This window comes from Haliotis rufescens, unplaced genomic scaffold, assembly GCF_023055435.1.
Source record: "Haliotis rufescens isolate VD_foot unplaced genomic scaffold, xgHalRufe1.0.p SCAF_2, whole genome shotgun sequence".
Lineage (NCBI taxonomy): Eukaryota > Metazoa > Mollusca > Gastropoda > Lepetellida > Haliotidae > Haliotis > Haliotis rufescens.
Genome location: NW_025963890.1, coordinates 24880347 through 24907565, shown reverse-complemented (window position 1 = coordinate 24907565; position 27219 = coordinate 24880347). Strand labels below are relative to the sequence as shown.

The 27219-nt window shown below is 42.2% G+C and overlaps 1 protein-coding gene across 2 annotated transcripts in view; it reads left to right on the top strand.

Annotated features, from left to right (window-relative positions):
• The first annotated feature begins 10348 nt into the window (after positions 1-10348).
• The window catches only part of LOC124146175 (QRFP-like peptide receptor), a 42046-nt gene continuing 25175 nt past the window's right edge, over positions 10349-27219 (top strand). For both annotated transcript variants that reach the window (XM_046516326.2, XM_046516325.2), the window contains exon 1: positions 10349-11104. In XM_046516326.2, coding sequence (XP_046372282.1) covers positions 10751-11104 — 354 coding nt within the window. In that variant the 5' untranslated portion in view covers positions 10349-10750. The remainder of the gene's footprint in view (positions 11105-27219) is intronic.

Sequence of the window (27219 nt, the reverse complement as noted above, 5' to 3'; positions counted from 1 at the left end):
CGATGGAGAGATGTCTGGTTCAGCGACGAATCAAGATTACTCCTCCGTCGAGGGGATGGAAGAGCACGGGTTTACAGCCATCGGGGAGAACACTGAGCCGGCAACTGCGCACAGGAAGTGGACGGTTTGGTCGGGGTAGCGTTATGATGTGGACGACTATCTCTCATCATGGCAGGACAGGTTTGGTCCATATCCAGGGCAATCTTACGGCTCAACGACACATCAACGAACTTCTCCTACCACGCGCCCTCCCAAATGCAGCCAACGGCAACGGTGTATTCCAGCAGGACAACGCTCGACCGCATACAGCACGGATCACAAGAGCCTGTCTACACAACAACAACGCTGATGTTCCCCCCTGGTCATCCAGATCCCCGGATTTGAACCCGATAGAGCCTTTGGGGGGTACTAAATAGACGGCTACGCCGATGTCAACTACAACCCCAGACGTTGCAGCAGTCGGCTTTTGAGTTGCAGGCCGAGTGGGCTACCATACCTCAGGATGTGATTCGCATACTCGCCTCTTCCGTGGGCAGGACATGTCAGGCCGCTATCGATTCCAACGGGGGACACACGCGTTATTGATGGTAGCTGACCTTCACCTTGGACTTTTCCTATGTACCGATAACTGAGATGACTACAATCACCAAGTGTTCTCTCCACAACATTTGGACCAGTACCTTGTACGGTTCCTCGTATAAATGTAGTTTCCTATCTCACACACATGTGGCTTTGCTACTTTTTTTTGAAGAGTTTATATGCTATCGCTATTGAGGTACTGTCACTTCCAAAGATTCCCCTCACTCCTCCTTTCCTTCCTTCTCAATATTTCCATGGTGTCTGTGATAGCTGGCATGACCCCCAAATGTACTGTAGGTACGTAATAACAAGAATAACACATACCATATAAATAGAGCATACATCAAACCGCCCAGTGCAAGCACCACATGCAGCTATCAATGACTGTCCGAAACATTGAGATAAGCCAGGTATTTATCTGTCCGATATACTCGGTATGCTATTGGTCTTCAACGTATATGTTCCCAAGAGAATGTAATATATTCCACAGAACTTGTAGATGAGGAACAACATTCTATAGAGACAAGTTCGTTCTGGCAAGTACAGATGGGAATATTCAGTTTACAATATACACAATTATGTACGAAACAATATTTATTTATGTATGATTACACATTTCTGCCATACTTTAAAATCATGTGCTGCTGCACTGTCGCTTTTGTTTCTCTTGCGTGTCTCTTAGATTGACTTGTGTGGTGTAGTTTGCACTGTGGCTATTGTCTCCCTTCCGTATCCCTTGTATGATGTAGTTTGCACTGTGGCTATTGTCTCCCTTGCGTATCCCTTGCGTGGCCGTGTATGGAACTTGTATCGTGTAGTTTGCACTCTGGCTATTGTCTCCCTTGCGTATCAATTGTATGGTGTAGTTTGCACTGTCGCTTTTGTCTTCCTTGTGTATCAATTGTATGGTGTAGTTTGCACTGTGGCTATTGTCTCCCTTGCGTATCCCTTGTATGATGTAGTTTGAACTGTGTGTATTGTACCTCTTGCGTATCCCTTGTATGGTGTAGTTTGCACTGTGACTATTGTCTCCCTTGCGTATCCTTTGTATGGTGTAGTTTGCACTGTGGCTATTGTGTTCCTTGCGTATCCCTTGTATAGGCGGATATGGACTTGTATGGTGTAGTTTGTTTTGTGGCTATTTTCTCCCTTTCGTATCCCTTGTATGGTGTATTTTGCACTCTGGCTATTGTCTCCCTTGTGTATCCCGTGTATGGTGTAGTTTGCACTGTGGTTATTGTACCCCTTGCGTAACCCTTGTGTGGACATGTATGGACTTCTATGGTGTAATATGAACCGTGGCTATTGTCTCCCTTGCGTATCACTTGTATAATCGGGTATGGACTTGTATGGTGTAGTTTGCACTGTGGCTATTGTCTCCCTTGAGTATCCCTTGTGTGGGAGTGTTTGGACTTCTATGGTGTACTTTGCACTATGGCTATTGTCTCCCTTGAGTATGCCTTGTGCAGGTGGATATGGACTTGTATGGTGTAGTTTGCACTGTGGCTATTTTCTCCAATGCGTATCCCTTGTATGGTGTGTTTTGCACTGTGGCTATTGTCTCCCGTATGTATCTTTGTATGATGTACTTTGCACTGTGGCTATTGTACCCCTTTCGCATCCCTTGTATGGTGTAGTTTGCAATGTGGCTATTGACTCCCTTGCGTATCGTTTGTATGGTGAAGTTTGTATTGTGGCTATTGTCTCCCTTGAGTATCTCCTGTACGGCTATTTTCTATTGTGGCGATTGTCTCCCTTCCGTATCCCTTGTATGGTGAAGTTTGCACTGTGGCTATTGTCTCCTTTGCGTATCCCTTGTATGGTGTTGTTTGCACTGTGGCTATTGTCTCCCTTGCGTATCCCTTGTATGATGTAGCTAACACTGTGGCTATTGTCTTCCTTGCGTATCCCTTGTATGGTGTTGTTTGCACTGTGGCTATTGTCTCCCTTGCGTATCCCTTGTATGATGTAGCTAACACTGTGGCTATTGTCTTCCTTGCGTATCCCTTGTATGGTGTTCTTTGCACTGTGCCTATTGTCTCCTTTGCGTATCTCTTGCATGGTGTAGTTTCTATTGTGGCTATTGTCTCCCTTGCATATCCCTTGTGTGATGTAGTTTGCACTGTGACTATTTAACCCCTTGCGTATGCATTGTATGGTGTAGTTTCCACTGTGGCTATAGTCTCCCTTGCGTATGTCCTGTACGACTATTTTGCACTGTGGCGATTGTCTCCCTTCCGTGTCCCTTGTATGGTGTAGTTTGCACTGGCTATTGTCTCCCTTGCGTATCTCTTATATTGGAAGTTTGCACTTTGACTATTGTCTCCCTTGCGTATCACTTGTGTGGTATGGTTTGCACTGTGGCTATTGTATCCCTTGCGTATCATTTGTATGATGTAGCTGCACTGTGGCTATTTTACCCCTTGCGTATCCCTTGTATGGTGTGGTTTTGCATTGTAGCTATTGTCTCCCTTGCGTATCCCTTGTATGGGCGTGTATGGACTTGTATCGTGTAGTCTGCAGTGTGGCTATTGTCTCCCTTGCGTATCCCTCGTATGATGTAGTTTGCGCAGTGTGTATTGTACCTTTGCGTATCCCTTGTATGGGCGTGTATGGACTTGTATCGTGTAGTCTGCACTGTGACTATTGTCTCCCTTGCGTATCCCTTGTATGATGTAGTTTGCGCTGTGTGTATTGTACCTCTTGCCTATCTCTTATATGGGGAAGTTTGCACTTTGACTATTGTCTCCCTTGCGTATCCCTTGTATGGTGTGGTTTGCACTGTGGCTATTGTATCCCTTGCGTATCATTTGTATGATGTAGCTGCACTGTGGCTATTTTACCCCTTGCATATCCCTTGTATGGTGTGGTTTTGCATTGTACCTATTGTCTCCCTTGCGTATCCCTTGTATGGGCGTGTATGGACTTGTATCGTGTAGTCTGCAGTGTGGCTATTGTACCTCTTGCGTATCCCTTGTATGATGTGGTTTGCACTGTGGCTATTGTATCCCTTGCGTATCCTTTGTATGATATAGCTTGCACTGTCCTTATTGTCTCCCTTGCGTATCTCTTATATGGGGAAGTTTGCACTGTGACTATTGTCTCTCTTGCGTATCCCTTGTATAGTATGGTTTGCACTGTGGCTATTGTATCCCTTGCGTATCATTTGTATGATGTAGCTTGCACTGTGGCTATTTTCTCCCCTGCGTATCCCTTGTATGGGCGTGTATGGACTTGTATCGTGTAATCTGCAGTGTGGCTATTGTCTCCCTTGCGTATCTATGATATGGGGAAGTTTGCACTGTGACTATTGTACCTCTTGCGTATCCCTTGTATGGTGTAGTTTGCACTGTGACTATTGTCTCCCTTGCGTATCCCTTGTATGATGCAGTTTTTGCTGTGTGTATTGTACCTCTTCCGTATCCCTTGTATGGTGTAGTTTGCACTGTGACTATTGTCTCCCTTGCGTATCCCTTGTATGGTGTAGCTTGCACTGTGCCTATTGTCTCCCTTGGGTATCCCTTGTATAATGTAGTTTCCGCTGTGTGTATTTTGCCTCTAGCGTATCCCTTGTATGGTGTAGTTTGCACTGTGGCTATTGTCTCCCTTGCGTATCTCTTATATGGGGAAGTTTGCACTGTGGCTATTGTCTCCCTTGCGTATCCCCTGTATGGTGTAGCTTGCACTTTGCCTATTGTCTCCCTTGGGTATCCCTTGTATAATGTAGTTTCCGCTGTGTGTATTTTGCCTCTAGCGTATCCCTTGTATGATGTAGCTAACACTGTGGCTATTGTCTTCTTTGCGTATCCCTTGTATGGTGTTGTTTGCACTGTGGCTATTGTCTCCCTGCGTATCCCTTGTATGATGTAGCTAACACTGTGGCTATTGTCTTCCTTGCGTATCCCTTGTATGGTGTTGTTTGCACTGTGGCTATTGTCTCCCTTGCGTATCCCTTGTATGGTGTAGTTTGCACTGTGGCTATTGTATCCCTTGCGTATCCCTTGTATGGTGTTCTTTGCACTGTGCCTATTGTCTCCTTTGCGTATCTCTTGTATGGTGTTGTTTTGCACTATGGCTATATATTGTCTCCCTTGTGTATCCCTTGTATGGGCATGTATGGACTTGTATGGTGTAGTTTGTACTATGCATATTGTGTCCCTTGAGTATCCCTTGTATGGGCATGTGTGGACTTGTATGGTTTAGTTTGTACTATGAATATTGTGTCCCTTGAGTATCCCTTGTATGGACATGTATGGACTTGTATGGTGTGGTTTGCACTATGGCTATTGTCTCCCTTGTGTATCCCTTGTATGGTGTTGTTTGCACTGTGGCTATTGTCTCCCTTGCGAATCCCTTGTATGGGCATGTATGGACTTGTATGGTGTGGTTTGCACTGTGGATATTGTCTCCTGGTGTATCCCTTGTATGGGCGTGTATAGACGTGTACGGTGTATTTTGCACTGTGGCTATTGTCTCCCTTGCGTATCTCTTATATGGGGTAAAATGCGCTTTGGCTATTGTCTCCCTTGCGAATCCCTTGTATGGTGTGGTTTGCACTGTGGCTATTGTATTCCTTGCGTATCCTTTGTATGGACATGTATGGACTTCTATGGTGTAGTTTGCACTGTGGATATTGTACCCCTTGCGTATCCCTTGTATGGTGTTGTTTGCACTGTGGCTATATATTGTCTCCCTTGTGTATCCCTTGTATGGACATGTATGGACTTGTATCGTGTGTTTTGCACTGTGGCTATTGTCTCCCTTGCGTATCCCTTGTATGATGTAGCTAACACTGTGGCTATTGTCTTCCTTGCGTATCCCTTGTATGGTGTTGTTTGCACTGTGGCTATAGTCTCCCTTGCGTATCCCTTGTATGATGTAGTTTTCACTGTGGCTATTGTACCCCTTCCGTATCGTGTTGGCATGATAATGTCCTAAAGACACACTTCTCATCAGTTTACCATCTGTGTGCGGGGTATGATAACGTCCTAAAGACACACTTCTCATCCCTATACCATTTGTGTGCTCGGTATAATAATATCCTAAAGACACACTTCTCATCTGTATTCAATCTATGTGCACGGTATAATAACGTCCTATAGGTACACTTCTCATCTGTATACCAACTGTGTGTGCGGCATGATAATGTCCTAAAGACACACTTCTCATCAGTATACCATCTGTGTGAGCGGTATGATAATGTCCTAAATACACATTTCTCATCTGTATAATATCTGTGTGCGCGGTATGATCATGTCCTTAAGACACACTTATCATCTGTATTCCATCTGTGTGAGCGGTATGATAATGTCCTACAGACACACTACTCATCAATATACCATCTGTGTGCGCGGTATAATTATGTCCCAAAGACACACTTCTCATCAGTATACTATCTGTGTGCGCGGTGTAATAATGTTCTCAAGACACACTTCTCATCTGTATTCCATCTATGTGCGCGGTATAATAACGTCCTACAGACACACTTCTCATCTGTATTCCATCTGTGTGCGCGGTATGATAACGTCCTAAACACACACTTCTCATCTGTATACCATCTGTGTGCACGGTATGATAATTTCCTAAAGACACACTTTTCATCTGTTTTCTATCTGTGTGAGCGGTATAATAATGTCTTAGAGACACACTTCTCATTTGTATTCCATCTGTGTGAGCGGTATGATAATGTCTTTAAGACACACTTATCATCTGTATTCCATCTGTGTGAGCGGTATGATAATGTCCTAAAGACACACTTCTCATCTGTATTCCATCTGTGTGCGCGGTATGATAATTTCCTAAAGACACACTTTTCATCTGTTTTCTATCTGTGTGCGCGGTATAATAATGTCTTAGAGAAACACTTCTCATTTGTATTCCATCTGCGTGAGCGGTATGATAATGTCTTTAAGACACACTTATCATCTGTATTCCATCTGTGTGAGCGGTATGATAATGTCCTTAAGACACACTTCTCATCTGTATTCCCTCTGTGTGAGCGGTATGATAACGTCCTAAAGACACGCTTCTCATCAGTATACCATCTGTGTGAGCGGTATGATAACGTCCTAAAGACACACTTCTCATCAGTATACCATCTGTGTGAGCGGTATGATAACGTCCTAAAGACACACTTCTGATCTGTATTCCATCTGTGTGCGCGGTATTTTAACGTCCTAAAGACACACTTCTCATCTGTTTTCCATCTGTGTGCGCGGTATAATAATGTCCTAAAGACACACTTCTGATCTGTATTCCCTCTGTGTGAGCGGTATGATAATGTCCTAAAGACACATTTCTCATCTGTATAATATCTGTGTGCGCGGTATGATCATGTCCTTAAGACACACTTATCATCTGTATTCCATCTGTGTGAGCGGTATGATAATGTCCTACAGACACACTTCTCATCAATATACCATCTGTGTGCGCGGTATAATTATGTCCCAAAGACACACTTCTCATCAGTATACTATCTGTGTGCGCGGTGTAATAATGTTCTCAAGACACACTTCTCATCTGTATTCCATCTATGTGCGCGGTATAATAACGTCCTACAGACACACTTCTCATCTGTATTCCATCTGTGTGCGCGGTATAATAATGTCCTAAAGACACACTTCTCATCAGTATACCATCTGTATGTGCGCCAACCCACACACATGGTAATGCACACTGACCACATTGAAGTAATGTAGCGACGATATTTCTTTATTTTACTCTTTCGTCAGGGAAAATGTATTTCAAAATATTTTAGTTCGGTTTTCCCCGATAATACTCCGTTAAGAAAGCAACGACGCAACTACAATTCTAATAGTATGCTCTTTGTTACAGCTCGATAAGATGCGTAATCAACTTGAAGCTGGAATAGTGATAACAGTTCATCACATGTCAGTTAATGATCTGAATATGTACATATTTGAGTGAGCGGAGGCCCCAAAGCACTTAACAATAACACAGGATGTAATTCCAAACTGGTGCCAGGACCAGTACACACTCCATCACTAACATATACGCTATCTACATCAATACTGACATTCAGAACATAATATTGTTATCATGAACTTATCAATGATTGTGTGCATAAATATAGCATGTTATCCTCTTCTGTAGTTTAATTAAAGTGACTAGAGTGTCAGTAGCATGCAGGTGCTCGAATCGCTGCTAGTCATCAACACTATCCAACGCAACTGTGGAATGCGAACATACTTCTAAACATGTCAAGCCGACGGAGTATTCCCTGCCTCTTCTTGACTAATTACAACATAAACATATTGTCGTGGACAGATTGCTTCCTTACATAAATAAAGGTTCAGTTTGATATTGTGGCGTGTGTAGCAGATGTGAAAGAAGCTCCACATTCTCCACCCTGTAAGGCTATCTTTATGTACCAGGGTACTTGGATGGGCAGAGCATGTAGTACAACTACAACCATGTCAGTCACAATATTCATACATGCAGGATTGCAAGCATAACTAAAATAGCGGCAATGTTTTCGTCATGTTGATACGTTCAAATGTTATCGAACCGGAGGGATATTTTGTTATAAGTGTGAGCAAACCGTGTTGTTCTAACAATACTGGCAGTATCTGTAATGGGGGAGTGAGTGTTGTTTCCGTACGCTTTTCGCAAGCCTCTAGATACAGGAGACGGGGCCCAGTAGGGATATCATCGACCATTCATTGTATTATAATCATCATTCTCTTATGATAAGTTATTCGTCACCACAGATTTTCATTTGAGCTCCGTTCGAAAGACGCTGAAATTCCCATCCATTGAAGTGACACTGTTCTGGCATTATTGAAACAATCGGCAATATCGGTTGTACATGCGTCGGCTCAAATGCTGTTAGCAACGCCTTGCAGAAGACTGATTTTCCGCCCTCAGCCTTAATACTCAGGAAAACATCGCTTCTAGAGCTAAGTTCCGGTATCACAATTCTTATTCGTTATGAACCCGTTTGCTTGAAATATATCAAGGGTTTGCTTGTACAAGGCCGCAATTTTGAAAGTGGAACTATGGTATAGTCAAGCCAATGAGCAAGAACATTATTGTGTGTGACGATCCCTCAACCATCCCAAACACTCTCATATGTCTGTGAAGACCCTTCCCTCAATTCTATCATGCCTATAAAGACCCTCCCCCAACACTCTCATATGACTGTGAAGACCCTTCCCTCAATTCTATCATGCCTATAAAGACCCTCCCCAAACACTCTCATATGTCTGTGAAGACCCTTCCCTAAATTCTATCATGCCTATAAAGACCCTCCCCAAACACTCTCATATGTCTGTGAAGACCCTTCCCTAAATTCTATCATGCCTATAAAGACCCTCCCCCAACACTCTCATATGACTGTGAAGACCCTTCCCTCAATTCTATCATGCCTATAAAGACCCTCCCCTAACACTCTTATATGTCTGTGAAGACCCTTCCCTCAATTCTATCATGCCTATAAAGACCCTCCCCCAACACTCTCATATGACTGTGAAGACCCTTCCCTCAATTCTATCATGCCTATAAAGACCCTCCCCTAACACTCTTATATGTCTGTGAAGACCCTTCCCTCAATTCTATCATGCCTATAAAGACCCTCCCCACACACTCTCATATGTCTGTGAAGACCCTTCCCTCAATTCTATCATGCCTATAAAGACCCTCCCCCAACACTCTCATATGACTGTGAAGACCCTTCCCTCAATTCTATCATGCCTATAAAGACCCTCCCCCAACACTCTCATATGACTGTGAAGACCCTTCCCTCAATTCTATCATGCCTATAAAGACCCTCCCCCAACACTCTCATATGACTGTGAAGACCCTTCCCTCAATTCTATCATGCCTATAAAGACCCTCCCCTAACACTCTTATATGTCTGTGAAGACCCTTCCCTCAATTCTATCATGCCTATAAAGACCCTCCCCCAACACTCTCATATGACTGTGAAGACCCTTCCCTCAATTCTATCATGCCTATAAAGACCCTCCCCCAACACTCTCATATGTCTGTGAAGACCCTTCCCTCAATTCTATCATGCCTATAAAGACCCTCCCCCAACACTCTCATATGACTGTGAAGACCCTTCCCTCAATTCTATCATGCCTATAAAGACCCTCCCCAAACACTCTTATATGTCTGTGAAGACCCTTCCCTCAATTCTATCATGCCTAAAAAGACAGCCCCCCCCCCCACCCCCCCCCCCCCCCCCCCCCACACACACACACACACACACTCTTATATGTCTGTGAAGACCCTCCCTCAAACTACGTGTGTGAAGACCCTCCCCCAACACTTTCATGTCTGTGAAGACCCTTCCCCTAACCATCTCATGTTTGTGAAGATTCTCCTCTCAGCTCTATCATGTCTGTGAAGATCCTCTCCTGGTTTCATCTTGCATGACACAATGACCAAATAAATATAAGTTAATTACTGTATTTCAAATTGTAAAAATCGGAATGCTTATAAAATCATAGCTTAAAATATCATCAAAACAGATTTAAATGAATACATGCGAATACACCAAACTATTGAGACGCGGTTGCTTAATGCTCAGTGCCTCCAAGAGCTCATAGACATAACAATTCTAACAGTAGAGGGGGATGCCTGGATCAAACAATACAAACGTACATATGAAATGTCATCAAACTATAGAAAAATCGGAAATTCGTGTAATGAACTATAAATGTGAACGCGCAGCCTGAAGGTAGGGCTTTAATTCTAAGCTTAAGTTGCCTCCTGCTGCTCGTTGATCACTGACTGTCTCATCGCCGCGACGTAGAGAGTGTTGCGCGTGTTGCACCGCTCCTCCACTCGTCCGCCTCTGTCCACTGTAGACACACGGAGTCGCTGATAGTTAAACAAGTCCGTGTAAGAGAGGAGGGCCAACTTTTATCGGTGTGTTATCAAGGCGCGCTGGTCGATACACTGGACAACTGCTACATTTGCTGTCTGTTGCGGCAGCAGGGAGATCTCCATATGGATTACCATGCCGCCCAGATTAAAAACGGAGAATGTCAAATATTTAATTTCCTCCTGGAAGTGATTCGTGATTGCATTACAACATAACGCGTGTGACGTTACGCCAGGACAACACGTTCCCATCTGAAGCACTGCATCAGGCTTGAGGTCGTGTTCCGGCTGACAACTACAAACATGAAACAATGAATAACATATGGAAAAGTGGCCCAAATCTACATTCAAACGCACCCTTTACAAAATGACAACACTTTCGTTCATGACCTTTTACAACTCAACAACGTCGCAAAACGTCGTTACTGAAGACGTGGAAAACGCCACCGATGAGTACTACTACAACTACGAAGATGCTGTGAACAATGTCCCCCTAGACGAGTTGGTGCCTAACGCCCTGGGGTACGGGCTGACCCTGCTGTTAGGCCTTGTGGGTAACACGCTGGTCATCGTGTCCGTGGCCAGGTACAGGCGGATGCAGAACGTCACCAACATATTCCTGCTGAGTCTGGCAACGGCGGACCTTCTCCTGGTGCTCATCTGTGTCCCTGTTAAGGTGAGTAGCTCATCAAGACACATGAATGATTTACGCCACTTCATTCTAACATATGGAAATGTAACGTAATATATTACTTTTATTAATTAACTTTTAATGCTGAATCAAGACTTAATATTTATGTTTGAAACGTTTGCCAGCTTGCTCTTCGTCGGAATATATTAGGGTCAGTATGACGATAAGTCTTGAATGAAGTCTTGAATCGTCATCAATGAATCTTAACGCGCATGTCAAAACCAATATATACATATATATAAAAATTATCTATATATCTACATATCTTTGAAAGATCTTTGAGAGATCAATGAAAGGAGGCTATTGTTGATCTTCAATAGAATGTATTTGCTTTATACATTGTATCTCGCAGGGTTAACGTATTGCTTCTCAAGAACAATGAACCACCATGTCTTCTGTTATATGTGTTTATGATAATGTTCAGAAGAGATTGTGCTGGAAATACTGTATGAACATAAAGGGTATATTTTACTGACTGAACACATTTTAATTTCCTGTTTGGTTAACGTGTGATAATAAACAATGAATGATAGCACCTGTTTAACTGCAAGTTGAAAGAGAACAATTACATTCGCACACCAATATGGACATGTCTCTGATCTCTGAGCCTGGCCCTGGTCATGATAGAGACAACCCTGCGATTACTCACCAGTAATTTATTTTATACATTTTCACATTTTTTCGCCCCCTTTTTAGGCTAATTTCGAAATAAATGAGTTGCAGGTGATTCCATAGCATTTGATTGGCTTACAAAATAATAGTTTCTTATGTTTCCATGAACCTAAAAGAAATAGGCCGCGCCCACAAACGGACCACTGAACAATGTCACTCGCATTTATGTCTACTTATTTATGTTAATGATTAAATTAGTAGTCTGTGAAGTTATTATTGCTGACGTATTTATATATTGAAGTCAATTCTTAAATATTCAAAATTACTATAATGCAATGACCGTAAACAATATAAAATTACATGTTTTAAAACAAAACAATATGCAATCGCATGCACTGTGAACATATTTTTTGGTCTTTGAACGTGTATAATGAGAGCCATATGTGTGTGTGCACTTGTTTATACCCCATTCACAGCGTGCCGCGTGCACAGGAGTCGTGTTTACACATGCCATAGTTTATGCATTGAAGGGGGATTATTTATAGGCAGGAAAGATGATTTTATCCAAATGACACATTAAGGGAATCTTAACAGTAAACCATGGGCCACTGTTGTTGCCTGATCATGTTTTACTGGGGATATAGCAGCATCGTAGCCTACGTTATACATAGCGTCATGATGGATATTGCAGCATCGTGGCCTACTCTACACATAACGTCAATAGAGAATACTACACTCATTCTCGTTAGATACCATTTTTACGAAACGAGTGGACTTTCTAAAGAATGATATCTAACGAGAATGAGTGTGGTATTTTATTTATTACCCACGTTAAATATATATTTAAGTGTAAATACATAACAACTTTCGTTCGTTGACAGACCAAACTGAAACCGGTTGCAAAATCTGGTTGCGCATGAATATTGATATATGACCAAATATGGGCATTGTTGACATGTTTATGCATACGCATTAACAACATGCGCCTGCTGTTCTGTGTGCAAACAAACCAGCACCGACGCTCAAGATCCTTTTGGAAGAAAGTCTTCAACTTATGGTAATTCAAGCGCCATGTTGTTAGTACGCAGGACACCGTTAAGAAAATTTGAAATGTCACATAAGCGCCGCGCTTTGAATATCGGACCAACAGTCACACGCATCACACTGCCGGGGTCCCGTCTGTGCAATCAAAATGGTTCGGTTTCCTTGATCTATCAGCTGAATTTATATCATGTCCGTACCATTTTGGAAGAGGGAAATCAGACTGTTCGACAAAGACATTCATGTTAACTGTACCACCCTATATACTGAAGACGTGAAAATCAACAAACTCAAATCTGCTTGCATGTCAGTGACAGCTTCGAACGATCGAAGGGCAAGGTCGCCACCAGAATAAGAAAAGACAACCGCGATCCACTTACAGCGTTTTACGCTAGAGATAGGGAATGTTACTGTTCACATTTGGGATGTTTGGGGCCACAAAATCAGAAGTCAAGCACACTTCCACGGAGTTTTCGAATGATTTGTATCGGAACTGTGAACTTTAAGTGATCTGGTCGTGCTGTCGTGTTCGTTCATTCATGAACAACACCTCCCGAAACAGCGCCACAAAATACGCTTCAAGGGGGACACCGATGGCACAACCGGATCATCCCAAGTAAGTCTAGATATCTGTCCAGATAGTTTAAACAGACTTCATTTCACCACGCCTATCCTTTTACGTTAAATCAAACTGTAGGACCTCTATGCATAACTTATATAGAATGCAAACCGAATTTGATGCGTGTGACTATCTTGTTTGGTTTAATAAAGTGTTTGTAAATATCTCTCGTTCTCATGAATTTCTTCAGTTCTGCCTTGTAATCGCAAAAGGAATGACGTCTCGCGATTTTTTATGAATGAAAAAAGTAGTCCCGGTGTGATAGAGGTCACGGTTATCCAATCAAAACGAATAAAACAAGGTCAACCTTGTACGACACACGTGTGACGTACGGATTTAGTATCTTACCACCTGTATCTTCACCACGTGGGTAATAATGATGGATATTGCAGCATCACGGCCTACGCTATACGTAACGTCATGATTGATATTGCAGCAACGTAGCCTACGCTTTACATAACGTCATGATGGATATTGCAGAAGCCTACGCTATATATAACGTCATGATGGATATTGCAGTAGCCTACGTTATATATAACGTCATGATGGATATTGCAGCATCGTAGCCTACGCTATACGTAACGTCATGACGGATATTGCATCAACGTAGCCTACGCTATACATAACGTCATGGTGGATATTGCAGCATCGCAGCTTTGACCATACATAACGTCATGATGGATATTGCAGCATCGTAGCGTACGCTGTACATTACGTCATGATGGGTATTGCAGCATCGTAGCCTACGCTATACATAACGTCATGATGGATATTGCAGCATCGTAGCCTAAGCTATACATAACGTCATGATGGGTATTGCAGCATCGTAGCCTACGCTATACATAACGTCATGGTGGATATTGCAGCATCGCAGCTTTGGCCATAAATACCGTCATGATGGATATTGCAGCATCGTAGCCTACGCTATACATAACGTCATGATGGGTATTGCAGCATCATAGCCTACGCTATACATAACGTCATGATGGATATTGCAGCATCGTAGCCTACGCTATACATAACGTCATGATGGATATTGCAGCATCGTAGCCAACGCTATACATAACGTCATGATGGGTATTGCAACATCGTAGCCTAGGCTATACATAACGTCATGATGGATATTGCAGCATCGTAGCCAACGCTATACATAGCGTCATGATGGATATTGGAGCATCGTAGCCTACCTACACATAACGTCATGATGGATATTGCAGCATCGCAGCTTTGGCCATACATAACGTCATGATGGATATTGCAGCATCGTAGCCTACGCTATACATAACGTCATGATGGATATTGCAGCATCGTAGCCTACGCTATACATACCGTCATGATGGATATTGCAACAACGTAGCTTACGCTTATAAACGTCATGATGGATATTGCAACATCGTAGCCTACGCTATACATAACGTCATGATGGGTATTGCAGCATCGTAGCCTACGCTTTACATAACGTCGTGATGGATATTGCAGCATCGTAGCCTAGGCTATACATAACGTCATGATGGATATTGCAGTAGCCTACGCTATATATAACGTCATGATGGATATTGCAGTAGCCTACGTTATATATAACGTCATGATGGATATTGCAGCATCGTAGCCTTCGCTATACATAACGTCATGATGGATATTGCAGCATCGTAGCCTACGCTATATATAACGTCATGATGGATATTGCAGCATCGTAGCCTAGGCTATACATAACGTCATGATGGATATTGCAGCATCGTAGCCTACGCTGTACATTACGTCATGATGGGTATTGCAACATCGTAGCCTACGCTATACATACGTCATGATGGATATTGCAGCATCGCAGCTTAGGCTATGCATAATGTCATGATGGATATTGCAGCATCGTAGCCTACGCTATACATAACGTCATGATGGATATTGCAGCATCGCAGCCTACGCTATACATAACGTCATGATGGATATTGCAGCATCGTAGCCTACGCTATACATAACGTCATGATGGATATTGCAGCATCGCCTTACAAGACGCCCACCTCGGTTAACTCGGCTTCATCCGTTCCCTACATCAAGCACAGTGACTGGGGATACGGCATGACGTCACAGTCTGTCTCCCAGACCTTGGAGAATAATTTTAAAAGGAGTCCAACTCAAGGCTCGAAAGATCGGGCAAGTTTAGATTGCCCCAGCTCTCCTGAAATTAATCCATTTGGATTAAATTATTTACATCTTGTAGATATAGATATTAGATGAGATAACTTATTTCTGGGACTAAGTGTTCAGTCCAGACTTCACTGTATTCCGTGTAACGCCTTATTTCATCGTATGTAGTTCGTACAATGGTCGGTTTTTAAGGCAGGTTGTTCTGTGCTCAACAGAATTGAAGCGTACACTTTTATTGGATAAAAGAAGCAAAGGATAACAAGAAGAATTCTATTAAGTTCAAGACTGGCTCCGGGTAAGGTTTTGTCATGTGATAGTCACGTGCACTAGACTAGTTCCTGCCAGTGTTTGTGGAGGTTCTATCTAAACAGAGAGAAGCCAAGTGACATGACATCATGGTTGACATTGAGGCACCGAAGCCAAGGCTATCCATGCATTATGGCGCCGTTTCCATACGATATACCTTGAAAATTTAACTTTCACTTTGTGCGAGTTGATTGGAGTATATAATGTTTGTCCATAAGTCTATGAAGCTCCATACTCCAATCCACTCACAGAAAGTGAATGTAAAATCTTATAAATTTTTAATGATTACTTTATACCTGGTACGTGTGACTTCAAGTTTACACTGACAGCAGCGCAACAAGCAGCCGCACCGCGGAATACTTTAGTTCCTCAAAAGGATAGGTACGATGATTGTACGTATGCTCAAATTGCTCTACAGTATCATCTTTTGTAATTTGGTTACAGGAAACAGATTCAAATAATATCATCATTCGATGAGAACGGAATGTTAAGAACTACCACAGTAAGTCAGTCACAGTAACAGTGCGCCGTAATGAATTTACATCAAGGAACATGACGCCAAAATGACCGGCACAATCGACGGGACGGGCGAGGTTTCCGAAATTGTTAATGAACCTGTGGTGATTGCAGAGCGATTCTTTATTATAATCTCAGTCCGATGTACGCTGATATTGCATTATGATCACACCTTTGGATTAAAATACATGGGCCATTCCTCATGGAATTATGAGAGACTGTAGGACAAGATATTATACAACCTATACACAAATAATGTTATAACATTACTGGTAAACCATGTTTCCCCTTCGCTGTAGAATATAAAAGAAGATTTTGGCTAGATTGTTTTGCAGATATTCAATGGACATTATAAATCATAGTTGCTCTAGCTTCGTATATTTTTTTAATGAACTGTTAAAGTAACATGCATTTTGGAAAAGATTAAAACGTAAGTCATCGTAAATCGACTTCGTTTTCTATCACACTGTTATTGAATAAGGGGCATATATACGTTGATGGACAGGACGATTCTCATATCGCCCGGTTTCAATAAGAATGGGAGCAACACCGCACCTCAATTTAGCAAGAACCCTTCTAAACCTTCCATGCATTAAAGATTTTACGTAATTTTCCGCGCCACATTTTTACTTAAGTAAACAATATGTTCTGAGTTTACCAGTGCTGCTGAGTCTGACAAGAAACCCCCTGTCTATCAGGACATATTTTAAATACATCATTCACAATTGATTTCGGTAGACACACACGGATATTACATTTTTCACATATTTGATGATTTGAACAGAACTGCCGCACGTGATAGTTCAAGATTTTTTTTGTCATTTTCCCGATTGGTGCTGTTCTGCCCACGAAAATATAAACTTATTTGATATGGTGTCATTCATATTGGTAACAGACCCTCCAGTGACTAAGGACATTTTTTCCACTGGGCAATATTCACCATATCCCCATTTATAACATCATTGGATGACCAACGTCACGGGAAAATCTACAGGCTTGATTCTTAGCCTTATTAATAACTCTGTGTTCCTTGGTGCCTGAAATAGCAGCTACATATGTTAAAACTGCCATAACCTGCGAATTATGTAACTTTGTAAAAACATTGTTGGGCATTGTTGTTCACTCTGAGCAATTAAAAGACCCAGTGCTCTGCTTGCTGACTGAACCACATCCCTCGCTGTAATACTGTAATATGAATGTTCTTGTAATACATGGCCAAGGTATGTATTTCTATCAACTGTATTTAACACAGCATAGCCACAAGTAAATATTTGACACCTTAGATTTATCCCCATTAATTTGCATATCATTATTCACCGACCAGCTACTCATTCAGTCAAGCACCAACTACTCATTCAGTCAAGCGACCCGTGAAGATCCGTGGTAGAATCGGTCTCTTTAGCAACCAATGCATGCCGTAAAAGGCGACTTACGGGATCGGGTGGTCAGGCTTGCTGACTTGGTTTATCCATGTCATCGTCTCCCAATTGTGAGGATCGATGGTCATCATGTCAATCACTGGATTGTCGGGTCCAGACTCGATTGTTTACAGACTGCCGTCATATAGTTGGAATACTGCTGAGTGCGGAGTTAAACAACAAACAAACAAACAAATATTCAGCCAAGCAAGGTTTGGGGATCGACTCCGTTTCATTCAAAACATCTACACCATCAGCATATAGTTTAACGCATATGATTGCTCCGTTCACTCTTACGCCAATGTCTTGAGAGTAAGGGCTAAGTTGTTTATAAACAGGTTGAATAGGAGGGGCGACAAGAGGCATCCTTGTTTTACACCACACTTGACCGAGACCAGTCTGTCGTAAAACCATTACCTCTTACAACTTGAAACATAAATAGCGTGTAGCGCTTTCCACCTTTTCCCTCTAACGCCCCTTTCTCTTAGTCTGTGCCATAATATATGTCCAGCTACTTAATGGTACGCTTCCGAAAAGTGGGACGGCTTTTTCTTCAACCTAGTTTCTACGATTGACGTCAGCGATGATAAATGGTGTATTGTGCTTCTACCCTTTCTTACCCCATTTTGTTCTTCTGCAGTGAAACCTGAATTTAATTTACTGCCCAAAATGTCAATCTGTTATTCGGGACATTACAGTACCATTTGTACACCACCGAAACGAAACGAACCCCCTACACGAGGGACATCTCCGGGGTCTGCTGTGTTAACTGTGCCCTTAGATAACATTTCTGGGATCTGTCCTGTACAGTAACATTTATTCAACAATTTTACAAGAAACAAAATAGTGTTATTATTCCTCAACACTTCAATAGGAATATCATCGGGTCCCCTGGCTTTCCCGTTTTTGACCTTTGACATTGCAGAATACAAGTCATCACTTGTTATATCATCCTGAACGTATACAAGAAGTGGAGGTTCTACTGCAGATACATTTAACAACTGACTGTCTCTGTCATTTACACACAATAAACTTTAAAGTGTGCAGAGGGATATTGCAGAGGCCGCTAATGAAGAAAACTAGGATACAGTTGGAGAAGGTAGTGAGCGGCGCTAGTCCATACCTATGGAGGTTGTCTATGTCATACATGCCGTCATGGCTGATATTGCCTCACCATTGCCTGTGTCATACACGCCGTCGTGGATGACATTGCCTCACCATTGTCTGTGTCATACATGGCGTCATGGCTGATATTGCCTAACCATTGCCTGTGTCATACACGGCATCTTGGGTGACATTGCCTCACCATTGTCTGTGTCATACATGCCGTCATGGCTGACACTGCCTCACCATTGTCTGTGTCAAACATGGCGTCATGCCTGATATTGCAACACCATTGTATGTGACATACATGGCGTCATGCCTGGTATTGCCTCACCTTTGTCTGTGTTATACTTGACGTCATGCCTGATATTGCAGCACCATTGTCTGTGACATACATGGCGTCATGCCTGATATTGCAGCACCATTGTCTGTGACATACATGGCGTCATGCCTGATATTGCAGCACCATTGTCTGTGTCATACATAGCGTCATGCCTGATATTGCAGCACCATTGTCTGTGACATACATAGCGTCATGCCTGATATTGCAGCACCATTGTCTGTGTCATACATGGCGTCATGGCTGATATTGCAGCACCATTGTCTGTGTCATACATGGCGTCATGCCTGATATTGCAGCACCTTTGCCTGTGTCATACATGGCGTCATGATTGATATTGCCTCGCCATTGCCTGTGTCATACATGCCGTCATGGTTGATATTCCCTCACCATTGTCTGTGTCATACTTGACGTCATGCCTGATATTGCAGCACCATTGTCTGTGTCATACATAGCGTCATGCCTGATATTGCAGCACCATTGTCTGTGACATACATGGCGTCATGCCTGATATTGCAGCACCATTGTCTGTGTCATACATGGCGTCATGCCTGATATTGCAACACCATTGTCTGTGTCATACATGGCGTCATGCCTGATATTGCAGCACCATTGTCTGTGACATACATGGTGTCATGGATGATATTGCCTCACCTTTGCCTGTGTCATACATTGCGTCATGGCTGATATTGCAGCACCTTTGCCTGTGACATACATGGCGTCATGGTTGATATTGCAGCACCTTTGCCTGTGTCATACATGGCGTCATGGTTGATATTGCCTCACCTTTGCCTGTGTTATACATGCCGTCATGGTTGATATTGCCTCACCATTGTCTGTGTCATACATGGCGTCATGCCTGGTATTGCAGCACCATTGTCTGTGTCATACATGGCGTCATGCCTGATATTGCAGCACCATTGTCTGTGTCATACATGGCGTCATGGTTGATATTGCAGCACCATTGTCTTTGCCATACATGCATTCATCCCTGATATTGCAGCACCATTGTCTGTGTCATACATGCCGCCATGGCTGATATTGCCTCACCATTGTCTGTGTCATACATGACGTCATGCCTGATATTGCAGCACCATTGTCTGTGTCATACATGCCGTCATGCCTGATATTGCAGCACCATTGTCTGTGACATACATGGCGTCATGCCTGATATTGCAGCACCATTGTCTGTGACATACATGGCGTCATGCCTGATATTGCAGCACCATTGTCTGTGTCATACATGGCGTCATGCCTGATATTGCAACACCATTGTCTGTGTCATACATGGCGTCATGCCTGATATTGCAGCACCATTGTCTGTGACATACATGGTGTCATGGATGATATTGCCTCACCTTTGCCTGTGTCATACATTGCGTCATGGCTGATATTGCAGCACCTTTGCCTGTGACATACATGGCGTCATGGTTGATATTGCAGCACCTTTGCCTGTGTCATACATGGCGTCATGGTTGATATTGCCTCACCTTTGCCTGTGTTATACATGCCGTCATGGTTGATATTGCCTCACCATTGTCTGTGTCATACATGGCGTCATGCCTGGTATTGCAGCACCATTGTCTGTGTCATACATGGCGTCATGCCTGATATTGCAGCACCATTGTCTGTGTCATACATGGCGTCATGGTTGATATTGCAGCACCATTGTCTTTGCCATACATGCATTCATCCCTGATATTGCAGCACCATTGTCTGTGTCATACATGCCGCCATGGCTGATATTGCCTCACCATTGTCTGTGTCATACATGACGTCATGCCTGATATTGCAGCACCATTGTCTGTGTCATACATGGCGTCATGCCTGATATTGCAGCACCATTGTCTGTGTCATACATGACGTCATGCCTGGTATTGCAGCACCATTGCCTGTGTCATACATGACGTCATGGCTGATATTGCCTCACCATTGCCTGTGTCATACATGACGTCATGATGGACACATGCTATTGCCTCTGCATACATGACCTTTGGCATCTTTGTTGATCATCGACTAGTATAATGTTTCTCACTGAAGTGGTCGAGCGTGATGGATGATACACTTAATTAACGTCAGCGCTCCGTGTCTGTAATAGTTCGGTGAATGTTGGTTTGATGTGGACGAAGACACAGAGATAGCGTTGATTCAGTGGTAGCTACCCAAAGGGCAGGTAACCGGAGACTACAGATGGATCGCTAGAGTATCACAACCACTAATGTAGCTCCAACTGGGCTTGCAAAGTAACATTATTTTGATGACGGCACCGATCCTTCATGTGAAGGGAACAATATTTCATGTTTTCTAACATTGTCTATCATCATTAAAACCTGATTCTAAGAAACAGATGGCCTCATGGATGCGCCACACTGGAGAAGGTCTTTCAAAGAACCTTATCGTTCAATCAATATGGTATTTATAGCCTAAACACCAGTTTTGATAAATTATTAGATTGACAATTAAATGTCAGGGTAATAGAATACAGCGCGGTCATTTCTTAATCTAACTCCACTGCCTGGAGATAACGCCTTCTGATCGAAATGCCAAAGCGATTTACATTGTCATAACAAGAAAATGTTCTTGACAAATTACCTTAAAAGCTGCATTATTAGATCAACTTATTCCCGTTATGTCAGCACGGCCAGACTTAGAGCAATGTTTGCGCGATGTATTATTATACCACTGTGATGAAGTACGAGTGATCAAGATAGATATCGCAAGATATTTAACTCCTAACCACATCTTATGTTGAGAAAGGGCCCGTACCATTTAATTTCTGATGTAACTGTACTACACGTTGGGGTTAAGGGTGAAGGGTATTTAGAAGTCAACTCATAAAGGCATATTGAGATGGTAAAATCCTATCCTATCCTATCCTATCCTATCCTATCCTATCCTATCCTATCCTATCCTATCCTATCCTATCCTATCCTATCCTATCCTATCCTATCCTATCCTATCCTATCCTATCCTATCCTATCCTGTCCTATCCTATCCTATCATATAGGGGGCACGGGTGGCCCAGTCGTCTAAGGCGCCGCGATTCGATGTGCAAAGTTTCGTCCCTTGGGTACGCCAGAACCATATGATTGTGGGTTCGAATCCCGGTTTGCCCCGATTATGTTTCTAGGTTTGTCAGCACCATACCCGTGCTCGTGGGTTTCATTGAAGTGATAAACGTCTGAGACCTGCAACATTTCGGTCTTTCCTCCCACATTAAGCTGACACGCCCCGATATAACTGGAATACTGTTAAAAGCGGCTTTAAAAGCCAAACTCACTCACTCACTCATATCATATATTGTTCTGTAATACAGGTTAGATTGCCAGCTATATCGTTGATATGAACACAAAACTAAAACTGCCTTCTATGACGGCCACTTTCAAGCTACTTGTTTCATACACTGCCGCATTAACAAAGACATTTTGATAACAGTGTTAAATATTCTTCGTCAACATTTCTAACATAGTAGTACACCATGGCTTTTCAATTTGCACACAACCATCCATGCCACATTCGAGCTGCGTGGTTCGCCTACAATCAGGCCTTCAGTATCTTCCACGTGCACTCTGTATTGAAAGCCGGTTCACTACGATGTAATTCTGTACCTTGTGTCTGCACGTGGTTATCGATGACCTGGAAGAGATTATTCGTCATATCCCCATGAATCAGGTGAGTGAGTGAGTTGGGCTTAACACCGCTTTTAACAGAATTCCAGTTATATCGCGGAGTGTCAGCTTAATGTGGGAGGAAAGTCCGAAGTGATGTAGGTCTCAGGCGTTTACCACTTCGGTGAAACCCACGAGCACAGGTATGGTGCTGACAAACCCAGAAACGTAATCGGGGCGAACCGGGATTCGAACCCACAATCATAGGTTTCTGGCGTGCCCAAGGGACGAAACTCTGGACAGCGAATCGCGGCGCCTTAGACGACTGGGCCACCCGTGACCCCGAATCAGGTTAGTATTGAGTTAGTGTTAGTTAGTCAGTTAGTGTGTGTCAGTATTGAAACTACGTATTATTACATTGAGATATATAGCCTCCAGGATGTATCCAGAGTGTGATCTTGTATATCTAACGAACTTAAACGTCTGATAGCATGATTTCAGGCTTGTATAAAGGACATTGTATTTCGACTGAATTGTCTGTGTGACGTCCACGTTTTTGAGTTATTGAACTATGCAGCTGAGATAGACTACCTGAGGAGAACATCGGCTATGATACAAGATGCTGCTGGAATCAGGTTGCCAGCTTGTCAGCACACCTCATTACTGTGCATGTGGGCCCGCCTGCTGGAATCAGGTTGCCAGCTTGTCAGCACACCTCATTACTGTGCATGTGGGCCGCCTGCTGGAAGTAGAAGTTGTTTAAGTTCCAAGCAGGTGATACAAGATAATTCCTGTTTTCCCCGTGAACCTACTGTTCGTGCACGATGCCGACGGTGAAAACTCACTTTGACTAGAACCATTTTTGTTTAATCTCTGGTACAGAGTGTGTTGGTAAGTACTCGGCCAACATGGTGCAATGTTTCAATTTATAAATCGTCCACTCAGAGCTGTTTTAGTGATAAAACATCTATTCACAAATATGTCACACGTGTGACAGAATTAAATCTGAAGCTTTGGTGTGACCATGATGTATGATAATAAACTGGCCGGTTATCGATTTATAATTTCATTTCTTCTGGTGGCGATATTAGGAACACAGCTATATTTTCCAGGAATATATCAGTTGCCGTGACACAACGACGACGACCGTTGCTCATGCTATCAACCACTAGTTTACCTGACACATAGTCAGTTATTTACAGGTCACAGTTGTCCTGGAGCTGAATGTCATGTCTGACCAAAGCAGTCGGACATTTTACCACCGACATACATGGCCAGCAATTTAGGATTACTTTACAACCTGATATAAGGGTCTTCGAGGTAGGTATATACTTGTTTATGAAAATATGAGGCATAAAGGTATGTTATCGAAGTATTACTAAAATATGTGACCTATTCATCATTTATGGATGAACGTGGGTGCAGCTTAAAAGTCATGAATGTTTTTTTGATAATTATGAATTTTAAAAATGTCACATGATCACAGAGCATGTATGACATTCAGCGAGAAAACGAAATCATCACGTTTTCTTTCAGCGGGATTTATCCCCGTTCCACTTGATGGATTTGTATCACAAATCATATTATCTTAACGAGTAGCAGGACAAATTGACATGAGGTCTTTATGAAAACAGAATAGGTTGCACGTTAATGGACATATTTGCAAAGGCATCAACATTATTTTAAGCATTATAGAATTCTCTTTTCGCTGCAAATAAGTACGTTAATGCTATGATGGTAGTGCTGTGGTCGAACTAATAAGATGACGGTTGACGGGAGTTGATGTACCTCTCTGAATGATCATCTTAAGCATCACACACGTCTTCATCCGTCAGTCTGCGCGATGGTTCGTTTCTGCCAAGTTCCGTTATTTCCACCAATTCTGGTTCCAATTACCGGAATTGGTGAGTGAAAACAGTGTTGGTGTGTCTTCACCACAGTGAAATGTGCCAGTTGAGGTGCACATGGTGAATGCATGTCGTTATCTCGCCCTATCGTGGACTAAATCCATTTCTCAGCAGCAGGCCCTTAAATATACCTCCCTCCATCGTAACAACATGGAACATCTCCATACGGTTCAAGGCAAACATGCTAGCGATGCAGTCTCATTAAAACAGGACATGTTTCGCACTCGTTTTATCGGGAGGTAAAAATCGCCACATAATCCCTGTCTCACAACGTGCAGAGAGTGATGGCTATGTTACTTGTTTATCTAAGATGGTTTCTTGAAAACAAAGCAATTGCTCTCCTTGATAACACAGGTTACCCCACCAACACCATCTTCATCGGGAATGTTTTAGGCAAACAAGATGCAAGGGGACACATACTCAAATGAGGATATTTTGTTACTCCTACAACATTTCTGCTGCCGACTTGGACAAACGAATGACAATACCACCTGGAGAGCATGATCTAACACCCCGTGACAATAACGTACCACCTGGAGAGCATGATCTAACACCCCGTGACAATAACGTACCACCTGGAGAGCATGATCTAACACCCCGTGACAATAACGTACCACCTGGAGAGCATGATCTAACACCCCGTGATAATAACGTACCACCTGGAGAGCATGATCTAACACCCCGTGACAATAACGTACCACCTGGAGAGCATGATCTAACACCCCGTGACAATAACGTACCGCCTGGAGAGCATGATCTAACACCCCGTGACAATAACGTACCACCTGGAGAGCATGATCTAACACCCCGTGACAATAACGTACCACCTGGAGAGCATGATCTAACACCCCGTGACAATAACGTACCACCTGGAGAGCATGATCTAACACCCCGTGACAATAACGTACCGCCTGGAGAGCATGATCTAACACCCCGTGACAATAACGTACCACCTGGAGGCCACTGAAGACACTGCGTATTTGAGTTTGTGTTTTCACCAAATTCCATTGAGATGACATCACGAAACAATTCATATACATAGATATGTAGTATGCTATTCGTTGGAACCTTTCATTTCAATGAGCGATTTACAGTTTCGCCCACTGTTGCGTATACAATGTGTCTGTTCTGCGGCAGAGATAATAAAAAAGAATCGTTCAATTACTCACATAATACAGCCTTTGTCTTCATCGATTGTTCATGGCAATACGGCACGGGCCGCATTTGAGCCTTTTTGTCAGATTACATAGTGAGACACAGTAATAATTGTATTTGATGTGACTCAAGATTAGTTATACATGTTATTTCTAAAAATTGATAAAATTCTGTTTACTGTTCTAACCGCTGTCCTTGATCCCACCACCAGAACTGCTAACTCCCAAAGCACTAAGTCTTCATGGCAATGTCAGCTGTTTATTCAGTGATTTCATCATATTGTTCCATGACGACAAGGCGGTAATGAATGAACAATTACAAAGGGCGAGTGCAGTAATGGCACTTGGAAATGTCACTGTACATGTTGGCGTACTCAGCATCTCAGTATTACACTGCCAGGTTATAAATATCAAGTATATATCGCTCATCACCGTGAGTGAAAATGTCCATTTAACAAGCTAATCTACCTTTTTACCGAGACAAGTCTTAAACCCATCTCGGCAAACTGAAATTGGTTCCTCTATATGATGTTATTTCACTCAGTGTATAACATTACTTCAGTCAATATATAACATAATTTCACTCTGTCTATAATATTTTGTCACACAGTGTATAACATTATTTTATGCAGTATATATCATTATTTCACTCATTATATAACAATATATTACTTATTATATGACATGAGTTCAATCAATATATAACAATGTATAAGTCATTATGTAAAGTTATATAACACTATTTCACATGATTTCATTCAGTTTGTAACATTTTATTCAGTACATAACATTATTTCACCTAGTTTAAGACATTACTTAATTCAGTGAATAACATCTTTGCACTCAGTTTATAACATTATTTCATTCAGTCCATAACATTCTTTTACTTAATTATAACATATTTCATTGAGTATATAACATTATTTCTCTCACATTTATACCATTATATAACTCATTATATAACATTATTTCATTCAGCACATCAAAATATTGCACTTGGTATATAACGTTACTTCACTCAGTACATGTATATGACATTATTTCACTCAGTATATAACACCATTTTACTCGGTATATAGCATTAGTTCACTCAATATATAACAGTATATACACTTCATATAACATTATTTCACTCAATATATAACATGTTTCATTATGTTTACGATAAACGATTAGTGGAGCAATGTGTATATTTCGATATCTCTTCACAACTTTCGAATCAACATTATTCGTAAAAGGTCATTGTTAAATATACCTCATACAGAAGCTATATGTGAAGAATGTGACATTCATTTACTAGAGGATGAATACCATGTCTTTTCTTGTATGT